Source organism: Vanellus vanellus (assembly GCF_965231255.1).
Source record: "Vanellus vanellus genome assembly, chromosome: 3".
Taxonomy (NCBI): Eukaryota; Metazoa; Chordata; class Aves; order Charadriiformes; family Charadriidae; genus Vanellus; species Vanellus vanellus.
Window position 1 is genome coordinate 17176892 of NC_138907.1, and position 19023 is coordinate 17195914.

Genomic DNA, 19023 nt, shown 5'->3' on the forward strand with positions numbered 1-19023 from the left:
TTATCTTTGACGAATGCATAATTTGTGCATGGGTAAATAATGTCTTTCAGAATCATAAATAGCTTTAATTTGAAGTCATACAGGTGGTTTTGAAAATTTTACTCGTCATAGAAAAGTTTAAATACTCCCAGCCCTGATGCACTTTGTTTTCTGGAAATGTATAGAAAGTAAGTGGACTAAAGGAGGTTACTACAGTTGGATAAGGGAAAGGAGACCTAGCTCATGGTTATGAACAGAATTGCCCTTGGCCTTTTCTGTCTCCCATAGCATTGCAACAGGTAATGCATTTTGTGCACCAACCTGATAAGTTAAAAAAAAAAAACAAAACAAAACAAAAAAGCCAAAAATCCCAACCTTGTAAACACAAACTGCAGGCTCTTTTTCTTCATTGCTGTAATTGCAAATACCATGGAGCATTATGTGAAATCTCAAGTCCTCTTAGCGTGTTTGTACAACTGAAATGTTAGAGGGAGAATTGGGATGTGAGCCCAGATTCTGGAACTTTTTTCTTACCGTGCTCAAGAAATAAATACATTTAAGGTAGTGAATGTAGTGAGGATACTGTGCTATGGGCCAAATCTCAGTGGATTTTTGCCATGACATTTATGCAATGCCATCTGAAGTGATATAAGACTGGAATGCATAATGTTCCTCCTCTAAAACATGATCTTCAGCTCTCTGGCTGTGATCCAATATACAGCCCTTGGCCTTGCAGAAACTTACAGATTTGGCATTTTTCAAGACAACTCCCTGGCTCATTACTGCAAGGAAGAACCCACTTTTGCTAATACATCGGGAGAAGTGGTATCTTCGGAACTGATGTTTAGAAACAAGGATGTCAAGGAGACTGTCCTTGGGGATTAAGGTGCCTCTTGCAGTGCTCAGCCTGTATGACTGCAGATCGCAGATGCTGGTGGTGTTCAGTGACATCAGTAGAGTTCGGTCAGAATGTATCTTGAAGCTGAGCAAGCTGTTTGTCAATATTTATCATAAATTATTAGAGCAAATTTTTTTCCTTTTAATCGTTCTAAAGCTTGCAGACCTATTTTCGCTGTAATTTCACTGATACTTGCAATTGTATCTCAGCGCTGTGACTTTTAACCTGTTTGTGAATCCATCTCCCTGGGCAAAACCCAAATGCCTACGTTCATCTTGTCCTTATCCTTCTGCCGTTCACGCACGTGTACGCAGACGCTTGCTTATAAAACCTATGAAGGTACATCTGTCTAAGCCGGCCTCAGGCCTTTCTGCGGCACCACTGAACATATCCAAGCTGGCTCAGAACTCACGCTCTCCACTTGGAATAGTATGTTCAGGGAAGGACGGAGGGAACTGGGTCTGTCAACACCTTTGCACTGCAACTGTGGGAACTTGTATTATAGAGCAGTTCTATGCCAGTATTTGTTCCAGCTTGGCTGGATCTCTCTGTTCACCTTCTTTGTACACGAAGAGACACGAAACATCTGAGGAACTGGGAAGTCTAGTCCATGGTTTGCAAAAGGTAGATTAAGTTGTGAAATTTATTAGTAAGAAAAAGGTGTTTTCTAGTCACAGCGACACAATGTGACCATGAATCAGCCCTGTGATAGCACTGCCCTACTTCTTTAAAATAAGCATGGGGAAAAGAAAAAGATCTAAGCTGCGCTGGAGAAGGGGACTCTTCAGTGGATACAATTTGGATGTGCCGGGAAAGGTATTTAATAACCAGCTTAAAAACTTACCTGACCCGTATGCGGTATACGCTGGTAACGTTGATCCTTTCCTTCAGATTAGCTATAGAGTCAGCAAATTTCAGGCTTTCTGCTGTGCAGGAGTCCATGAATCATAAAAAAAAAAGACTCGAAGGTAGCTGTAAGGCTTAGTTTTGGCCACCTTTCTCACGTAGGCAAGTCCCTTGCTATTTTCAGGATTGCAAGATGCTGGCATACGCCCTTGCTGCAGGCTCTCTACTTCGTCTGTCTCTTAGGCTCGGCCCTCTTCTCCCCTGGGTTTATCCCCATGGTATACAGCTAGTTGCTTTTAAGGAAGGCTCTGTCTGCCCTCGCAGCACAGGGTTTTGCAGCAGGGCCAGCATTAATGTACCTAAGACAGCTTAAACAGGAACCCTTCCTTCCGCTTGCCAAATCACGCACTTTTAAGCAAAACACATGGAGTAATGTCCCCCAAACTGTTATGCTTTTTTTTCCATGAAACTCCAGCGTTGTAGTTTTAGCTCTGATATTTGACTGTGTGTTCTTCATGTTGTGTTAATGAATAGCACTTGCTTATAGTAAAATTATGTGTCTGGTTAAGTGCCACCATAGTGAGGGGTTTTGTTGGCAGTTTGATATACTGTGGTACTGTGCTTCAAACATACTGAACTCTGTGGAAAGGCTCCCAGATGTTTACTAGAAGTTTGGATGAATTTAGAGGAATCGTCTCTGGAGCCAAGAACTGGCCTTGCACATTCTGAAAAAGTGTGAAATTGATGTAGATACTTAATCACATGGTGTGCTTTTTGATCTCCCATTTCAGATAATAACGTGTGTTTTCTTGTTACTGTTTGAAGGTCAAATGGCTGGTGATCACACGCGACTGGAATTCCACAATATAGAAACAGGAATAATAACAGAACGGCGCTACCTGTCTTCTGTGCCTTCTAATTTCATTGGGCATCTACAGAGCCTTACATTTAATGGCATGGCGTACATTGACTTGTGTAAAAATGGAGACATCGATTATTGTGAGCTAAATGCAAGATTTGGATTCAGGAACATCATAGCAGACCCTGTAACGTTTAAAACAAAAGCAAGTTATGTTGCGTTGGCCACGCTACAAGCATATACATCTATGCACCTTTTCTTCCAGTTCAAAACAACCTCTCTGGATGGATTGATACTTTATAACAGTGGCGATGGAAATGATTTCATTGTGGTTGAATTAGTAAAAGGGTATGTATGGATTAGTATAACGAGAAAAAAAAAAAGCATTCAAAATATACATACAGGAGAAATACAAAGGAACGTTTAGGATACAGATCTGTCTGACTGGACGTGTATGATTAATGAATGTTTCTTCTTGTTAAACTTCATGTGCTTTATTGTGACTTTTTCTTTCAGATGAAGCTAGATGCCTGAAAAATATGAAAGTAAATAATGGGTATAACTTCTATAGTGTTTACTACAAAGAAGTACTAGCTTATAGCCTTCCTCTTGTTTTCTCTCTACGTATGTATGCTAGTGTTGGTATATGGAGTGTTCATTACTTTCCAGAAACTTGGGACTACATCTCAATTCGTCTAAATGAATGGTGATTGCTCTGAATTAAGGTTGCTTCCCCATTTTGGCATTCTTTATTGTCTCCTGGGTTTACCAGCACTTCTGAGGAGTATAAGGAAATAGGAGATATTAGGCATATTAATTAGTGCCCCCTTGCTATGTAAAGAAAAAGGAAACTTTTCCAATTTTTTTCTCTTTTCCAAGGTATTTACACTACGTGTTTGACTTGGGAAATGGTGCAAATCTCATCAAAGGAAGTTCTAATAAACCTCTGAATGACAACCAGTGGCATAATGTGATGATATCAAGGGATACCAACAATCTCCACACTGTAAAGATTGACACTAAAATCACAACACAGAGCACAGCAGGAGCCAGAAATTTAGATCTCAAAAGTAAGTACAGTAATTCCTGTATAACCTACAGTGAGGGTCATTACAGACTGATAACCTGAATAAATAGTGTACTTAATTTTGTAATACCGTATGAAATGTTGTATGTGATAGTAATTAATATGATCACAAGAGATGACAGCTTTATGTTAGCCTGACAATGCCAGCTTAGTCATAGTTCTGCATAGTTACATACTACTTTAAGTGTGTGAAAATGACACAGGGGAAAAAAATAGCAAATGGTAAGAATACAGAGTTGCCCATGTATACCAAAATATAATTGGGGGACTAAAGGTGCTCCAAAATGTCTATGAAAAAGGCTTGATTTTTACCTAAACATAAGTTAGGTAAGTGGCATGCAGAAACCACAGCCCAAGCTTTACAGTATGACTGCAAAGGCTTTGCAGAAATGACCATCTCTATCTTAGAGAATTGGGGAACATTTTGGCCTGTCTCCCACTGTTTGGTAATCCACATAAAGCCCATCTTTTGTTGGTAAAAAAAAATAAAATGCATTATTTTGATATAAAAAAAAATCTTGGAAGTAAAGCAATCTTATGTGGCAGTCCTCTAATGAATCAGTTATAAATACCAGTTATCAGATGTATTGAACTATAAACATATACTCACCTAAATATGTAATGTATTGACACTTCAATTGCAGGGTGGGATAAACTTTGTTTTATACCTCTAAACATACGTTTTATAGGTCTAGCTAGGTTCTTAAGATCCATTTTTATAAACCAAACTGATATATATATTTAAAAAGAAGTTTATATATATATATATAAAAGAAAGTACATACTGAAAAGCTGATTTCCATCAGAGGAAAATATCTTTTTGAAAGGATGTATGAGTATACTTTTTAAATGCTGCTTACCCAATCAGGCATAAGAAAATACGTTCTGGTCATGTGAAAAAGAATCATGTATTTTAACATTCTTTATAAAAGTTCTTGTTAGGAAAACCAAAATTTCATAGTAGTCAAAGAAAATTTAATATTTCAAAGGCCAGGATGTTCAAAGTAGATATTAATATTCCATCAAGAGCTTATTCCTTGCTGGATTTTCTTTTAACTACCTCTGAGTCACAGATAATGAGCTGACCTTAGCAATTATTCTGGATTTTGTGATATTTTACATGTTTGCTTCGCTTGAAAGTGCTATTAAGGTTGCAAGAAAGACTGTGAAAACTGTATCTTGATATGTTATAATCTTCAATAAGAGCCTCTTTATCAGAAACGCTTGCTTTATAAATTATTGGCTTTTTGGATGGCTCCCGCTCCATTCTCAAAATTGTGTTTGAAATTTGGGCCATTTTCTTTCTCATTTTTCCATTCTTGTAAATTTGGTCAATGTTTATTGAGGCAATGTAATATTCCAACGTTATTTTTGATGCTGCAGAGAAAGCATCTACCTTATTCTTTCATGTTTTGTTGCAATAATGAGTACTACTTCTGCATATGTGTGTGTGTATGTATATGTATTTAATCTGTTTTTCTCCCCCAGTGTGTTAATTAGACATGAGTAGGAAAAATAATCCTGTTAAGAACTGATAACTAAGTTAACACAGTCATTTTATTCTACATCTTCTTCAAACTGAATGTGGTGTTTTGGCACGTTGCTTTATTTAAGAAAAGAAAGTTTGGCCAATGTGCTTAATAAAGGCACTAGAGGGCACTGTTATTTCACGAAATGCACTGCTTAGTGCATTCACAGAGAAGGCTTATCAGCGAGGATAACATAAAATCCAACATTCCTTTGTTTTCTTCACTTTGAAAATTCTACTTTTGCTTTACCCTTTTGAAGTAAAACTGTATCCGTAGCTGGTGCGTTTTCTAACCTTGAATACCAGTGGAAAAAAAAAAAAATTAAAAACATGAAAATACATACTGAGATTTGAAGCGAGGAAGGTGAATTGTATTAGGTGCTGATTTTCTGTAATTCACCACCCAGGAAACGTGGCTAGTAAAAGAATAACAAGCCTGACATACTCAGTACAGTAATATATATTAAGCATCTTTCCCAAAGTGGTCTAGCATACACAGGTCCTCAACCTCTGTCTTCTCGTAGTAATATGTTTCATTTTCTTTTTTTAATGTATTCTACTATATTTTGCTCAGTCTGCTTCAGTTAATAAGGCACAGCATATATTTTTGTTGGGTTTTTGGGGGAGTTCAAGCTGATACGTTTTAGCCAACAGGCTAAAAAGGAGAAAAAAAATGCCTTTCGATGTTTTTTTTTTTTTTTCTTCCTTTGCATTCAGTTGAAAAGCTTTCCTGTAGCTTGTTCTTTTCTATTTTGTGTCAGTGTTTCTTATGATGACATATCTCTGTTACACTATAAGCACTCCATACACTTTGCTGATACAAGCAGCTATGATTAATTCATTGTCCTGCATTATTTTAGCCCTATCGACATAGCAAAATCAAAATTAAACTTCCTGCTAGTGATATTAATACCTGTTTAACCAGAGTTAGCATTGGGTGAAATATAAATGTGTACAGATAATACAGAATCTGCAGCCTTTTCGAGTAATTGTGGAGTTACCAGATTTCAGATGCTGAAGTCCAAGCTAATCCTGGAAAGATAAGTCACATATATGCAGGTTTTTTGCAAATACACAGTGAATTCAGAATGAAGATACGACACAGATTGTGTTGTAGAGCCTGCACAGCATGCCAGTTGTCTGGGGAAGCAGACAGTTTCCATAAAAGCATGGGAGAGAATTTCTACCATACGTTTCCTTTTGGGTGTAGAATTTGGCTATATAACACAGAAAGTTCATTATTACAGACACGGGTTCCCTGCGTAACCTCCGGTACGATTTCAGTGGATTGGAGTGGGTACCTGTGGAAACACTTATATTAAATTCTCCAGCTTAATTATTGCTGTAGTTAGGTGGGTAAATTATGAATTGGAGACAAATAGATGAAAACAGTTCTGTGTTTGGATTCCAAGAACTCTTGTCATTTTTCCTAGCAGAGAAAATTAGAAAAGTGTACCGGGGTGCAGTTGTAGCAGATAACCCCTGAAGATAAATGAGTCTTAACAGCAAAGGCAACGCAGCGCCCGCCTGCCAACATTGAGTTAGGCAGCAAATTTTGGTTCCCCGTCCTGCTTTCAGTGTGGCTCAGATGGTTAGCGTGGCTACCATTCAAGGCCTTCACACACTGAAATAGTTGGGTGCAGGGGAATTCTTGCTTGCTGAACTTGCTGCAGTGCTCTTAAGTTCCTGATGGGTCCGAGAAATGCAAGTGAAAGTGGAATTTGCCTTGCGCTCTTGTTCCTCGCTGTTGCCAAAGAAAAGATGTCTCCTCTGCTCAGCTGTAGGCATTACTTCATCTGTAATGTCTCTTCCCTCTCCACATTTTCTTCCTGTGGTGTGGGAAATTGGAGTTCTGTCAGAATTTTTTTTTTTTATAAATATTTGAAGACACATGATCTGCTTTCAAGCATGGCATACTCAAGCATGACTCTGTATCCACTTACCTACTAGGGTTGAATCTTACTTTTGCCTCTGCTACGCAGATAGGCACTATTTTAATCCCCAAAGTTTTCACCTATGTTCTTTAAACCGCAAACGTTTAAAAACCTACAGGAGCCCACCCAGAATGACTGTCAGAAAATTAAAATATTTTAGCGTTTTAATTGTTTATAAATTGAGATGAAATAAACTGAGTTCAAACATCGCACTCTCACAAAATGTAAAAGCTAAGCAATGCTGCTGTTATTTTAGATTTAACAATAAATAGTTACAAACTTTTCTAGGAGTTGGTAGTTTCGGTACTTCAGTATCCTATCCTATTCCAAACTTTCTAGCTGTGATGTATCCTCCAGGATGAACTGCAGTCATCCTAATTTTGATATTGGGCTAACTATATTTTCTTTTAAAAAGGAAATCACCATCACACAAAAAAAAAGATTGTATCCAACTCAAGATTTATGGCTTGATTTTTTTATTTTTTTTTTTTTTCTCCTTGTGTGCAGCATTTCATACATCCTTAAGACCTGCATTTTTGAACTGACATCCATACTTTCAACTTATCTCTGTTATTCTTTTCCACATGGCCTTCCTAAATGTTCATTTTAGAGTCCGTTGTAAGTTATATGTTATTCCTGTGCTGTTACATCACTGCATCCTCAAAAAGTGCTGCTCATATTAGAGCATACATCAGAATCAACTTCCTTGGATTTAGAAGTCCTGTCTGGATCACTTGTCTGTGTTTTTTTTCCCGTAGCTCTTCATTGGCCTCTGGCTTCCTCTGTTCCTTTGTGAGTTATGGGTGCTGTTGCTATATACATTTGGCTTTTCATTTGCCGTTTTCTCCAGCGATATGAGAACAGCCTAATCTAAAGCATCTGAAAGAAAAGTAATCATATTAATTTCTGGTATCACCTCAGTGGTTTTGCAAATGCACTTTAAATATGCTTCTTCCATGTACATAAAGACTCACTTGGCAATTAATTCATCCTTGCAAACTTTTAATGCAATTAATTAAATTATCAGTAGATCTACTAGCCTGGCATATTCATCGATGATTCGTAATAGTCACTTAATCTATTGATATTTCATTTGCCTGTCAAAGTAGGTTATTCATGCTGTGCAAAACTGAGCTAAATTAGTCTCGATCATAAAGAAGATTTCTTGTTCCAGCAATAGAAATTGAAATTGTTTCAATTTCATCTAATATTTGTTCCTGTTGCTCTTTATTGAGCACATTATTATTATTGGTGCATTACATGTTCGTCTCTATATTACAAGGTCTCTATTAATTGCAGTGGTCCTTCATCTTTTTATTACTAAGAAACAAAGCTTTAGAAGCACAGAAAAGTGTTTTATATAAAAATGCAAATTTGTACAAATTAGCAAGTATTAATGCTTAAATTTCTCAAATAAACATACATGAGCTAATTGTAATGACCTTGCCAGTGGGCTGTAAACGCTTCATGCAAAAAATAACATTCTGTTCCAAATGCAGAGTTCCAAATTCTGTCAACAGCAAATAGATCTTCCTAATGCGTGACCTGTTGGAGTAGACAATGGCAAATGCAGTTGTCTTCCTGGTTGTGTTGGGAAAGCAGCAGAGGGAAAAATAAGGGACTTAAAACTGAGACCTCTTCTCTGAGACTTCCTGTGTAGCAGAGATACACGGAGAGAGTGACAATAGAGTGACTGCTTCTAAACAGTTATGCCATCTACCAGTACGTGAAAATAATTTCGGCAATGCTAAGCCTTCAGAAATTGTGTCCAAATTTCCAAAATTATGAGATGGGGAAAAAATTAAAAATCTACTCCAGTACTTCTGGATTAAGAAAAAGTTAAAGAAAATACTCTAGTGCTCGTGCTGAGCTCTATGAAGTCAACAACATTACAGTAGTCTTCCAGATCACTCCGTGGTGAGAGAAAGTTTTTGTTTTCTGCTTCTTCTCTCCTGCTCTTTTCAGTCTCTTACACACATACAGACATATAGATCTGCCTACATTCCTACAACTGTTTGGCATGCAGGTTATTACCATTGCTGATCGTGGAATTTCTTTCAAGCCCTTCTGGAATACTAAGTAAAATTTATGCTACGGATAATACAGGAAACATGTATGCCCTTAAAACTTCGGGAAAAAAAACCTGGATACTTAGTGTAAATACATCCCACTGAATCCTAGCACCCCCCCAGCCAAGAAGCACATCCTAAACTTGTTTTCAAGATGTGCTGCCATGGGTATGAGCGCACCATGCTCGTGGATCTTGGTATTCTGACTGAGCAGTCCTTTTTGCAAAAGAGCTGCTTCGTGTAATATCCTCAGAGTCTGGAGGTGATTGTCTTGATCAGGAGGTTGGTAATATTATATAAAAAGTTGCCTCCTGCAAACCTACATTCAAAATGAGAACGTTTAGCCTCTCAGCTTTTTGGTAGCTTTATGTGGAGAATCTGGCCTGAAGCGCCAGGTAAAGGAAGAGTTTTGCAGATGGTGATCTCTGAGGTCTAGGATGCCTGTTGGAAAGAGGATTTCCTCAGTTTTGAAAACGAGCTCTGCTAAGAGCATGTGTTGGCTATTAAAGCAGAGACTGAGTAAATGATTTCACAAGACTATCAGAAGGAAGGGAAATCTGAGTATACTATGCCATGAAAATGCCTGCTTCGTTAGATTTTGTCTATTTTTCGGGTGTATACAATGTACAAAAGTGGTCAGAACAGGAAAGAAATGAAGGACGTTTGATGTGCTTGAATGCCTTACCTCTCCACCACAGCCATCCCCCTCATACAGAGTAATTGGCATAGCATCAGTTCTGTGGGAGATGGATTACCACACACATTTATATGGCAATTAGATTTTATTATTTACCATTTAACATGCATCACCAACTTTCCTCTCAGTCCATTGGACAAGCAGACTGGTTTGGTTTTAAATCTGTCTAATCTTTTTCAATGCCAGTGCTTTCCATCTAGTCTTCAGGGCGGGGGGGGGAGAGAAGCAAAGAGAAATAAAGTGGCTGGGAATCCGAGAGTTGTTATTGTCAAGAAAATGTTAATTTTTTTTTTTTTTTTTGTGTAACTGTTTCTTGTTTGAGAATACATGTCATTTGAGAACAGGATTGTTGGGGAAATGGTGGATTTTAACGTGGAGAAATTTAGGGAAACGTTCAGACTTGGGCACTTACCTTTTGAGTATCTACATTTGTTTATTGAAGGCTTAGCTGCTAAGGACATTGTTGTGTTGTTGCTTTTTTTTCCTCACACATGCACGCCTTCCATCACACAGCTTTACTTGCTTGGGAAACATAGGCATATTTGCATAACCATTGAGCAGTTCTGAACAGAGCCAAAAAGTGTAATAGGAATGAAAACTGAGCATCGAGAGGTGAATGCGGAAGATGGAAGGCACCGCCTGTCACATCGTACAACTGCATCTTGCCCAAAGTATTTGAAAGGCCAGATAACTCGACAGAGCCTGGACAAATAAACTAGCCGCCCTTTCCCTTCTTAGGTGAGAGAGAATCTAAAAGTGATGGAATTCATCACTCTAACAAGAAAAATATCTGAAAAGCCTACTTTTCTTCAAAAAAAGAAAAAAAAATCACATCAACCCAAAACCACTTCAACCACAATCAATACCGAAGCTACAAAATGGACTCTTTGAAGTAAATAAGTGGGTATAAAACACTAAGTTTACATGTTCACGTCTTCCCTCAAGTGCCATTGCAAGTGGTAGACAAAATTCAGTCCTGCTTTGCTGTAGCACCAAACAGGCCTGTGAATGCGCAACAAGTCCATATTCTCTACTGGAAAGGGAGATTTGAAAAGCCATATGCTGGAGCGTATGTGCTGCAGAAGCTGTGTGGATGCATCATTTAAGTCTTTGTCAACTGTCCTTCAATTTATTATTGGGTCATGCTCACAGCAGGCTTCTTGATTTATTCAAAAAAGAACAATTCTATTTCACCAAAATTTTTAAAGGATCAATTTTTTTTTTTTTATATATGCAACAAAAAGTAAACATTTAGTCATGAATAATGAAAGTGGGGAGAAACTCTAGAATCACCGCTCATCTGCTATTCAAGCCCAATTCCTTTTCTAAAGTATGTGTTGAAACCCCACATCTGAAAGAAAAGTCACCACTCTGCTCTGTCTGTTGCACAAAGTAAATGGTGTGTGTAGGTGGTTTTGTATGTTGGAGAGGCGAGAAGGTCATTAAGGACAAGTAGGTTCCTATATTTCATTGAATGTCAAAGGCACGTAGATGCCTACCTGACATCTTCATTTGAGACAATATCCCTTGACTCAAGATCAGGATGTTGTCTGTTACGTTTAAGTCAGTGCGTATTCAGCTTCTGTGGGAGTAATTTGTTTTCACATTTCAGTTGCCTCAAAAATACCATGACTTGAGTTTGTGTGGGTCTTCTTATGTTGAGTTCCACCTGATACTTCATTGTGCAACTATTAAGATACTACAAAGCGATTTCTATTGATCTTATAACAGCAAATCATCTGTTTTATGAAGGGCTTGAAGAAACTGAGCACTTTTTCTTCTGAGATTAGACTTTCTCTATGCTATTTTTCAGTCTTTGCAGTCTTCATTCCTTTTTGCCTGCCTGAGGGAAGAAGCTGTTATATGCTCGATCATTTTGAAATAGCGTATTTGGAGAAAAGTGTGCCTGACACCTCGGCTTCACCACAGCCAGATGTTCCTTTGTATTTCCCTATGTCATATAAGGGAATTGCAGAGATGCCTGTTGTGCTTTCAGAACCCACCATGTTATGCCAGGTCTATCCATCTCTTTCTTGGGGAGTTTTACTGCTCTAGCACACTGCAAAAGCAGTCTTGTTCCTAGCCATAGTAGTTATTTAGTACCATGTCACATAAAAACAAGACAGAGAAATCTTGTCTAAAATGAAAGAAAAATTAAAAGAATAGCTGAAAATACAGTTGAAACCAGCAGCACAACAAGACACAAAGGGAGAATATCTGCTCTTGGAGAGAGTGATGGATTTGAAGATGCCTTTATGCAGCCATATAAAAACATTCCAGGGATGTTGTCTTTATGGGCTATGAAAAAGCCAATCCACTGTTCCTTCTACTGTTTTATTTCCTTCTTTTCTTTTGTTTTCATTACACGTGGAACCATATTTGAATGGTGTTCACTTCTTGTCAAGAATGGTGTTCAAGAAATGAACACCAGATGTGTACAACAAAACGTACAGATTTCAAGCAGTAAAGAAGCCTAACTGTATCCTGGTTGAGCTACTTGTTTAAGACTGAGAGGGGATCTCATCAATGCTTATAAATATCCAAAGGGCGGGTGTCAGGAGGTTGGGGCCAGACTCTTGTCAGTGGTGTCCAGCAACAGGACAAGGAGCGACGGGCACAAACTGGAACTCAGGAAATTCCATTCCAACATGACGAAAAACTTCTCTACTTTGAGGGTGGCAGAGCACTGGAACGGGCTTCCCAGAGAGGCTGTGGGGTCTCCTTTTCTGGAGATATTCAAAACCTGTCTGGGTGCATTCCTGTCCAACCTGCTCTAGGTGAACCTGCTTTGGCAGGGGGGTTGGATTGGATGATCTCTGAAGGTCCCTTCCAACCCCTACCATTCTGTGATTCCCTGAGGTGTATTTACGTATTGCTGTTACTGTTTTAAACACAGGGATAATAATTTCCTCTCTGTTAGTGCTTGAAGACAATGGTAGTTGTTAAATTAAATGAATAGTTTTTGCCCACCAGCACGTATCATGTAAGAATTGTTGGGTGTGGACAGGAATCAGGAAAGGAGGAAAATCTATGAGGTAACCTGTCAGCAATGTCAGTAGTGCCAAATAAGGTACCTCTATTATTTATTCAGAAAACAAATAAGTAGAACAGCATCTTCAATTTTTATTTTACATTTCTTTAGTTTAACGTTTGCAAAGCTCTTGCTTTGGAGAAATGTAGAGACTTGGGATAAAAAAAAGGATGAGTTGTTACAGGAGGATTTGGCAGTATTTGTTTCACCAACAGTTGTGTGTGACTCACTGTTGTGTGGTGTTCTGTGCGTTTTTGCATAAGTGTGATTCCAATAATGAATACACTGAGAACTTGGGTTCATTTCTTACTTAGCAATTTGTTTCTGTGTCAAATTCACTTGTTCTTCAAAGCAGAAATCAGCATTAAGTCAGAAAAAAGATACATAGGTGTAAGTAGGAAAGCTCCTGTTGGAATAAACGAAGATCTGCATTACCTGTACAAGATATAAATTAAACCCACTAAACTCTTCTCTTTGTCAGTGCTTATGATATAACTGACCAGTACTATTATTGCTATGATATATAGTTATAGCTCTGAAAGTGCTGCCTTCCAGTCCATTCCTCTGGCCTGCAATGAATGTGCCAGTGAGAAACACTGTAGCATACTTATTTTTGGCCTGAGAAAAGTGAATAGGACACAATCCTCCCTCCCTAAAGAAAAGGGTATAACCCTGCGTACTGACTCCTAATATAAGTCAGAAGAGAGTTGTGAGATTAAGGAGTATCTGCTCTCAAGTGAAGTGCTTTACTTGAAACTTCTCCAGACATCAGAAGGAAATCTTGGAGCACTCTATTCCCCCACCCATTTCTTAACTACCTGCTACGTTGTTTATGCCGGTTGATGTATTTTATATAAATTGGTTATTTTCTTATATAAATTGGTTATTTTCTTTTATAAATTAACGAAAGTCAGGATGGTTGTGAAAAAAGAAAAAAAAATTGAGACTTTTTCAGGAATACATTTGAAAAGCAAAATAAACTTCAGAATAAAATACATGCATGAAAGATAATAGCTGAACTTTAGTTCCAGAAACTATGGTTAGTGATGTAAAACAAGGATATCCCTTTCTATGTGTACTTACAAAATGCTCATCTGTTGAGAGAAAGAAATAGAATTGCATTTTCTATTGTGTGCAACTCCTGAAATGGTCACACATTTTCAGCAGTAGCAGTGTTGCGACAATATTGCATTTAGGCTGCAGCTAGTTTAGATAGTGTCATGATCTCATACGATTGATCTGATGAACTACGATACCTTACTTAATAAAATAACTTACATGTAGTTCCTAAAGGTAAATAGGCACATACTCAACAAGAGATTAAGCCTCTTTGAAGCGCGTAACATTTCCAGTCGTAAAGCTGTACTTACAGAAGAAGTGAAAAAGAGGAGAAAACCCGGGAATTTGTATCGTACTATGTTGATTCCTCTGATCTCTTTTAATGGGGGCAGGGCCAAGCTTCATCTTTTCTAAACCTCTGCTAATGCAAATATTTTCAAATGTTTTCATTAACAACATTTTCTTCAATTCTGTCTTGTCTGGATTTCAAATGGATTGAGTTTTGTAGGAAACTACTTCTACATTGAGATGAAGGTGAAAAAGAAGCATGGGATTAACTGAAATAAAAGTAGCTATGCACACATTTGTGATGGCAGATATGAAAAAAACAACCAATTAAAAAAAAATCAAACGGTTTTGAAAAAAAAATTAAAAAAAAAATCTGAGTTTTACTTCCGAAGTTTATCCCTTAATAAAATTTTGTTTCTGAGAGAAAGTGTGTTTTTATGCCATCAGCAACAAACTCAAACCACACTTGATATTAAATCTGGGAAAGGTTTAACCCATAGTCATAAAAAGTACTTGTACATACTTTATAAAAGGTAAAGTCAGTCAATATGGCTGCTCAATACATATGATATGTGTTATTGTAGTGTATTAGCTAGTACAAAAGCAGAACTCAAGTTACTTTGAACATCAATAAAGTTAAAATATTACCCAGGAACATGTCTTTGTGGAAGTTGTATCTTCAATATTATATAATGATCAGTTCTAATTATCAATAGTCTTAAGGAACTGTAAGTAAACAGTTTCTTAACAGTAGAGTTGCAGTTTTTTTAGACTCAATTTAATGCATATGATACGTATTTGAAAATATTCCAGTGTGTAGTTTCGGGAGCAAATATTCTGCATTCAGGTTCATATGCTGGCACACTGACCTGGGTTTCTACTAGCCATTAATTATAACTGACGATTACTATATGCGACATATAGCAACCTCAATATGCTTGAGGGATGGATCTTAGGAATTAGCAGGGGATCAATTTGAAAGTTTGCAGTTTTAAAGGTTTAACCGATCACAGAATAAAAATGGTTGGTTGCACAGTATCCATGTTGGGAGGTGTACGAAGAGGTTGGGTGTGTCATGTCCAAGTTTAACCTTTGTAGCATGGGTATGATTTTCTTAGTTTTGTTCTCTGGCGTTTCCCTCTTTTAAGTCTGTAGGAATCAGTTGAGGTGAATTATATCTCTGCTCTGTGCTGACAATGATTGAAAGCACAGAACTTCAGGAAACCTGGGAGGGGTTTACTTTCTAGATGTTCCACCTGAGAAAGGGGTGAAGAACCTTTATCATGAGGCAGGAGGTTTTTACTTTGTTTCCAGTTCAGCTGGTTGAAAAATACAGAAGTTTTTCTGCTGTGAATGAATTACATCCCATTTGTGGGAACACATGGATCACCGTATTTTAATCTGTTATGTCTAATGTTATGCCTCTGAGATTTATACTATACCTCAAAGCTCTAGAAGAAAGCAATATCTTATTTTTCAGATTATCTACATGGACTGGAGAAAGCTTGAGGTTTCTTAGTACACGATGCTATAATGGTTGCTAAGACTATTGGTTGGATGGCTTACAAGCTTAATAATATGCACATTCCCAAGCTTTTTATCTCCGTTTCACTAATTCAAGTACAGTTGTGTTTTAGGGCTGGTATGTAATAACTAACAAAAATTTCACGGTCTGATAGACGTTTGTTTCAGGCCATTTCCTTCCAGGCAAACTGTAAACCATTGCAAACAGCACTAAATTGCGCTCGCTTGTGAACAAGCAAGTATGCCAGGAGAAGCAGGAAAAGGTGTGACTGCATCTTATACTGATAAGGGGGAGATTAAAATTAGCCACATGGGGTAGTGATGATAGCTAGTACATTCTGAGTTCTGTCGCTGTACAATCTGCCTACGAAGCTTGGTAAACGCTTGGGAAATGAACGATTTTGCCTTTGAGGTGATGCAGAAATACTTTTTGGTACATCCTGTAGCCTAGGCTCCAAAAGCATCCAGGCTGGGGGACATACTGGGAAGCACAATGTAGATTAGAATGTATGTTCAGATATTGTGTGGAAAATTTATGTTAGCACAGAATATGTCATCAGTGAGGATTTAATGCATAGGCAGGGTAAGAATTTTGTCATGCTTGAGAGTCGGATGCTCCCATAAGCACCTTCTTTCAAAGAGGTTCAATGCTTGTCAGCCGCTCAGGTGGTCCTCTTCTTGGGTGTCTAAAGGGGGTTGCCTGTAGGCATGCTCAGAGCACTCCCACCAAGCTTGCAAAGATGGCTGCTTTTCTGGGGATAACAGAGCAGGACAGTAAACTCACGCAAGATGCAGGAAACTCTGGTTTTATGCCCTTCTGTCTGCGACTGAAGGAATCGAGCGCATCTTGCCTGCCAGGAGGAGGACTTGAAGCCTTTTAGCTAGGGCTGTGTTCATGCTGAGTGTGCTTCCCCTCTGTGGCCGAGCAGAGCTCAGATTCGTTTCTGCAGCACGTCTTCAGCAACAGGTATGGAAAGCACCTAGTTATGGTCTGACACTTAAGGAATGCTTTAGGGCGGTAGGTTATGTTCATTTAAAAACTTACTGCTCTGCCAGCCAGAGACACCGAACACATGAAAGGCAGGCACAGCCTGAGTTGTTTTAAACCAAAAAGCATCCCCTCCCCCAGCGTTGAAGATAAAAGTATAGTTACGTCCTTGCGAAGTAAGTCTATGAATTACTCAAAGGAAGAAAAGCACTAGCTTTCGGTCCTGAAGAAGTTGCCTGAGGCTTGTCAAGGAGAGCTGTTTATATGTCTGTCGTCAGAATTATTTTTGGCAATAAAATTCTGTTTGCTGAGCGTGCAGATGGCCATTTTAAAGGTGCCTAACACCCTGTTCCTACATGATGGGCACAGGGTAGGAACCTGGGGGGGGGGGGGAGAATCAGTCATTTCACTGCTTAAGAATGCTGTCCCCAAGTTTCTCATTAGATGTATCTCTAAACTTTTTATTACTTGGCATGCTTTTAAATGGATGATGCTGAATATAGGGACTTTCAGTGGATCTCGGTGCTCCACTTACTGACTTTTATCTCAGTCTGCTGGATCCATAATCAGGATGATCTGCGGTCAGGCTCCCCGAGCATGCTAACGACATGCATCAGTGCTAGATGCATTTCTAGGTGGAGATTCTGTGACTGAATCCTCATCTGTGAAATAGATGCATGTTTCCTGTACATATGAGCTGGCACATAAATGGCATGTCCAGGTACTTCTAAATAATTAACCGTACAAATATGAAGTTTACATAGGCATTTGAAAAAAATATAGCCCCGCAATGTCTTTTCATATCATATATGCTATCAGTGTTTTCTTCTATGTTTATTTTGAAGAATGTTTTCCTGAGATGCCTGTCATTCAGCACAAAAAGGCCAGAAGATCATGCAGGTCAAAGATTCTACAGGGTTTTTTTCTGTGTCTAATAGTTATTTCTCCTTAACAGGTGATTTATATATTGGAGGAGTGGCCAAAGAAATGTATAAGTCCTTGCCAAAACTGGTGCACGCAAAGGAGGGATTCCAAGGCTGTCTTGCATCAGTTGACTTGAATGGACGGCTCCCTGATCTAATCTCAGATGCCCTCTTCTGCAATGGGCAAATAGAAAGAGGATGTGAAGGTAATAAATATGCTGATTTTTTAATTTTTTTTTTTTATATCATAGTGAAAGTATTGTGCCAATCCTGCAGTGTTTTGTTGATATGTACACTCAGTACATAGAGAGACTGTTTTACCTGCTTCTAATTGATCTTGTTTCACTCTTTCTTATATAAAGACTGCATCTTTTTTTTAGTATTATGGAGGCAAGTATGCACTTGCCCTACAGCACAGAGGTTGATCTAAGACTACGAGTTAACTTCTTAAATGTTGATTGTAGCTTCCATCCTTCTCCAGTGGCAAGATATTTTGCATGTATTTTGTTTACTTCTGATGTATTTTAATTAAGGATAGAAACAATAACAATTAGCGTCAATGAAGTCCTTTGTATCTTCATAACATTTAGGCAGTAGCTAATGCTGAGACATTAGCTAATTAATTCCATTTTTAAAGCAGACCTTTTGAGTTGATTAATTCAAGGTTAATTTATGAAACTAAGATCAATCTTCAATCTTCTCTGTTTTTGCTCACCCCTGAGATTTGTATTGTCATAAGCCTTCCTATCTGAGATCAGTAACAGCCAAATAAGTCTTATCTTACATTTTTTGTCTTTATTGACTTATCTGGAATATCATGGAATTTAAGTGAGAACAGAAATGGAAGAGGTGTATTTTTAATTCAGGGGTGTCTCTAGCTATTTTTCCAGCTGTCATTTAATCCCACGTTATTTTTACTATGATTTATGGAATAATTTAAGTCAGTTCTCTGTCGCTGCATATATATTTTATTCACATAATTCTGAATTTTGTGGATATGTTCAATTTTATGTGTTCTCCCCTCTCTCAAATGCCATTCGTCTCTGGACAGAAAACTGTGTAAATGACACTTTAGCATTTCAAGTTGGAATCTTGATATTTTTGATACCAAGTTTGTTAAGTTTGCAAATAGACATTGAAAAAAAATCCAAGCAGAGCTGGGGGATTTCCTCAAGCTTCACAAGATAAAGCTTTCTGGTGGATAAATTCTGTCTCCTCTTTTTTTATGCCTACAGTACATTTGTATAGGTGGAACTTTTTTGTTCTTTACCTGCTACCTTTAGTTAGTGTAAATTCTATTGATAGCACATAGA

General features: G+C 38.0%; 1 protein-coding gene across 22 annotated transcripts in view; it reads left to right on the forward strand.

The window, feature by feature from the left end:
- Positions 1-19023, forward strand: part of NRXN1 (neurexin 1) — a gene marked incomplete at its 5' end in the record, with an annotated part of 721771 nt that overhangs the window by 339871 nt on the left and 362877 nt on the right. For all 22 annotated transcript variants that reach the window (XM_082481382.1, XM_082481373.1, XM_082481381.1 and 19 more), the window contains 3 exons: positions 2549-2930; positions 3462-3652; positions 17743-17916. In XM_082481382.1, coding sequence (XP_082337508.1) covers positions 2549-2930; positions 3462-3652; positions 17743-17916 — 747 coding nt within the window. The remainder of the gene's footprint in view (positions 1-2548; positions 2931-3461; positions 3653-17742; positions 17917-19023) is intronic.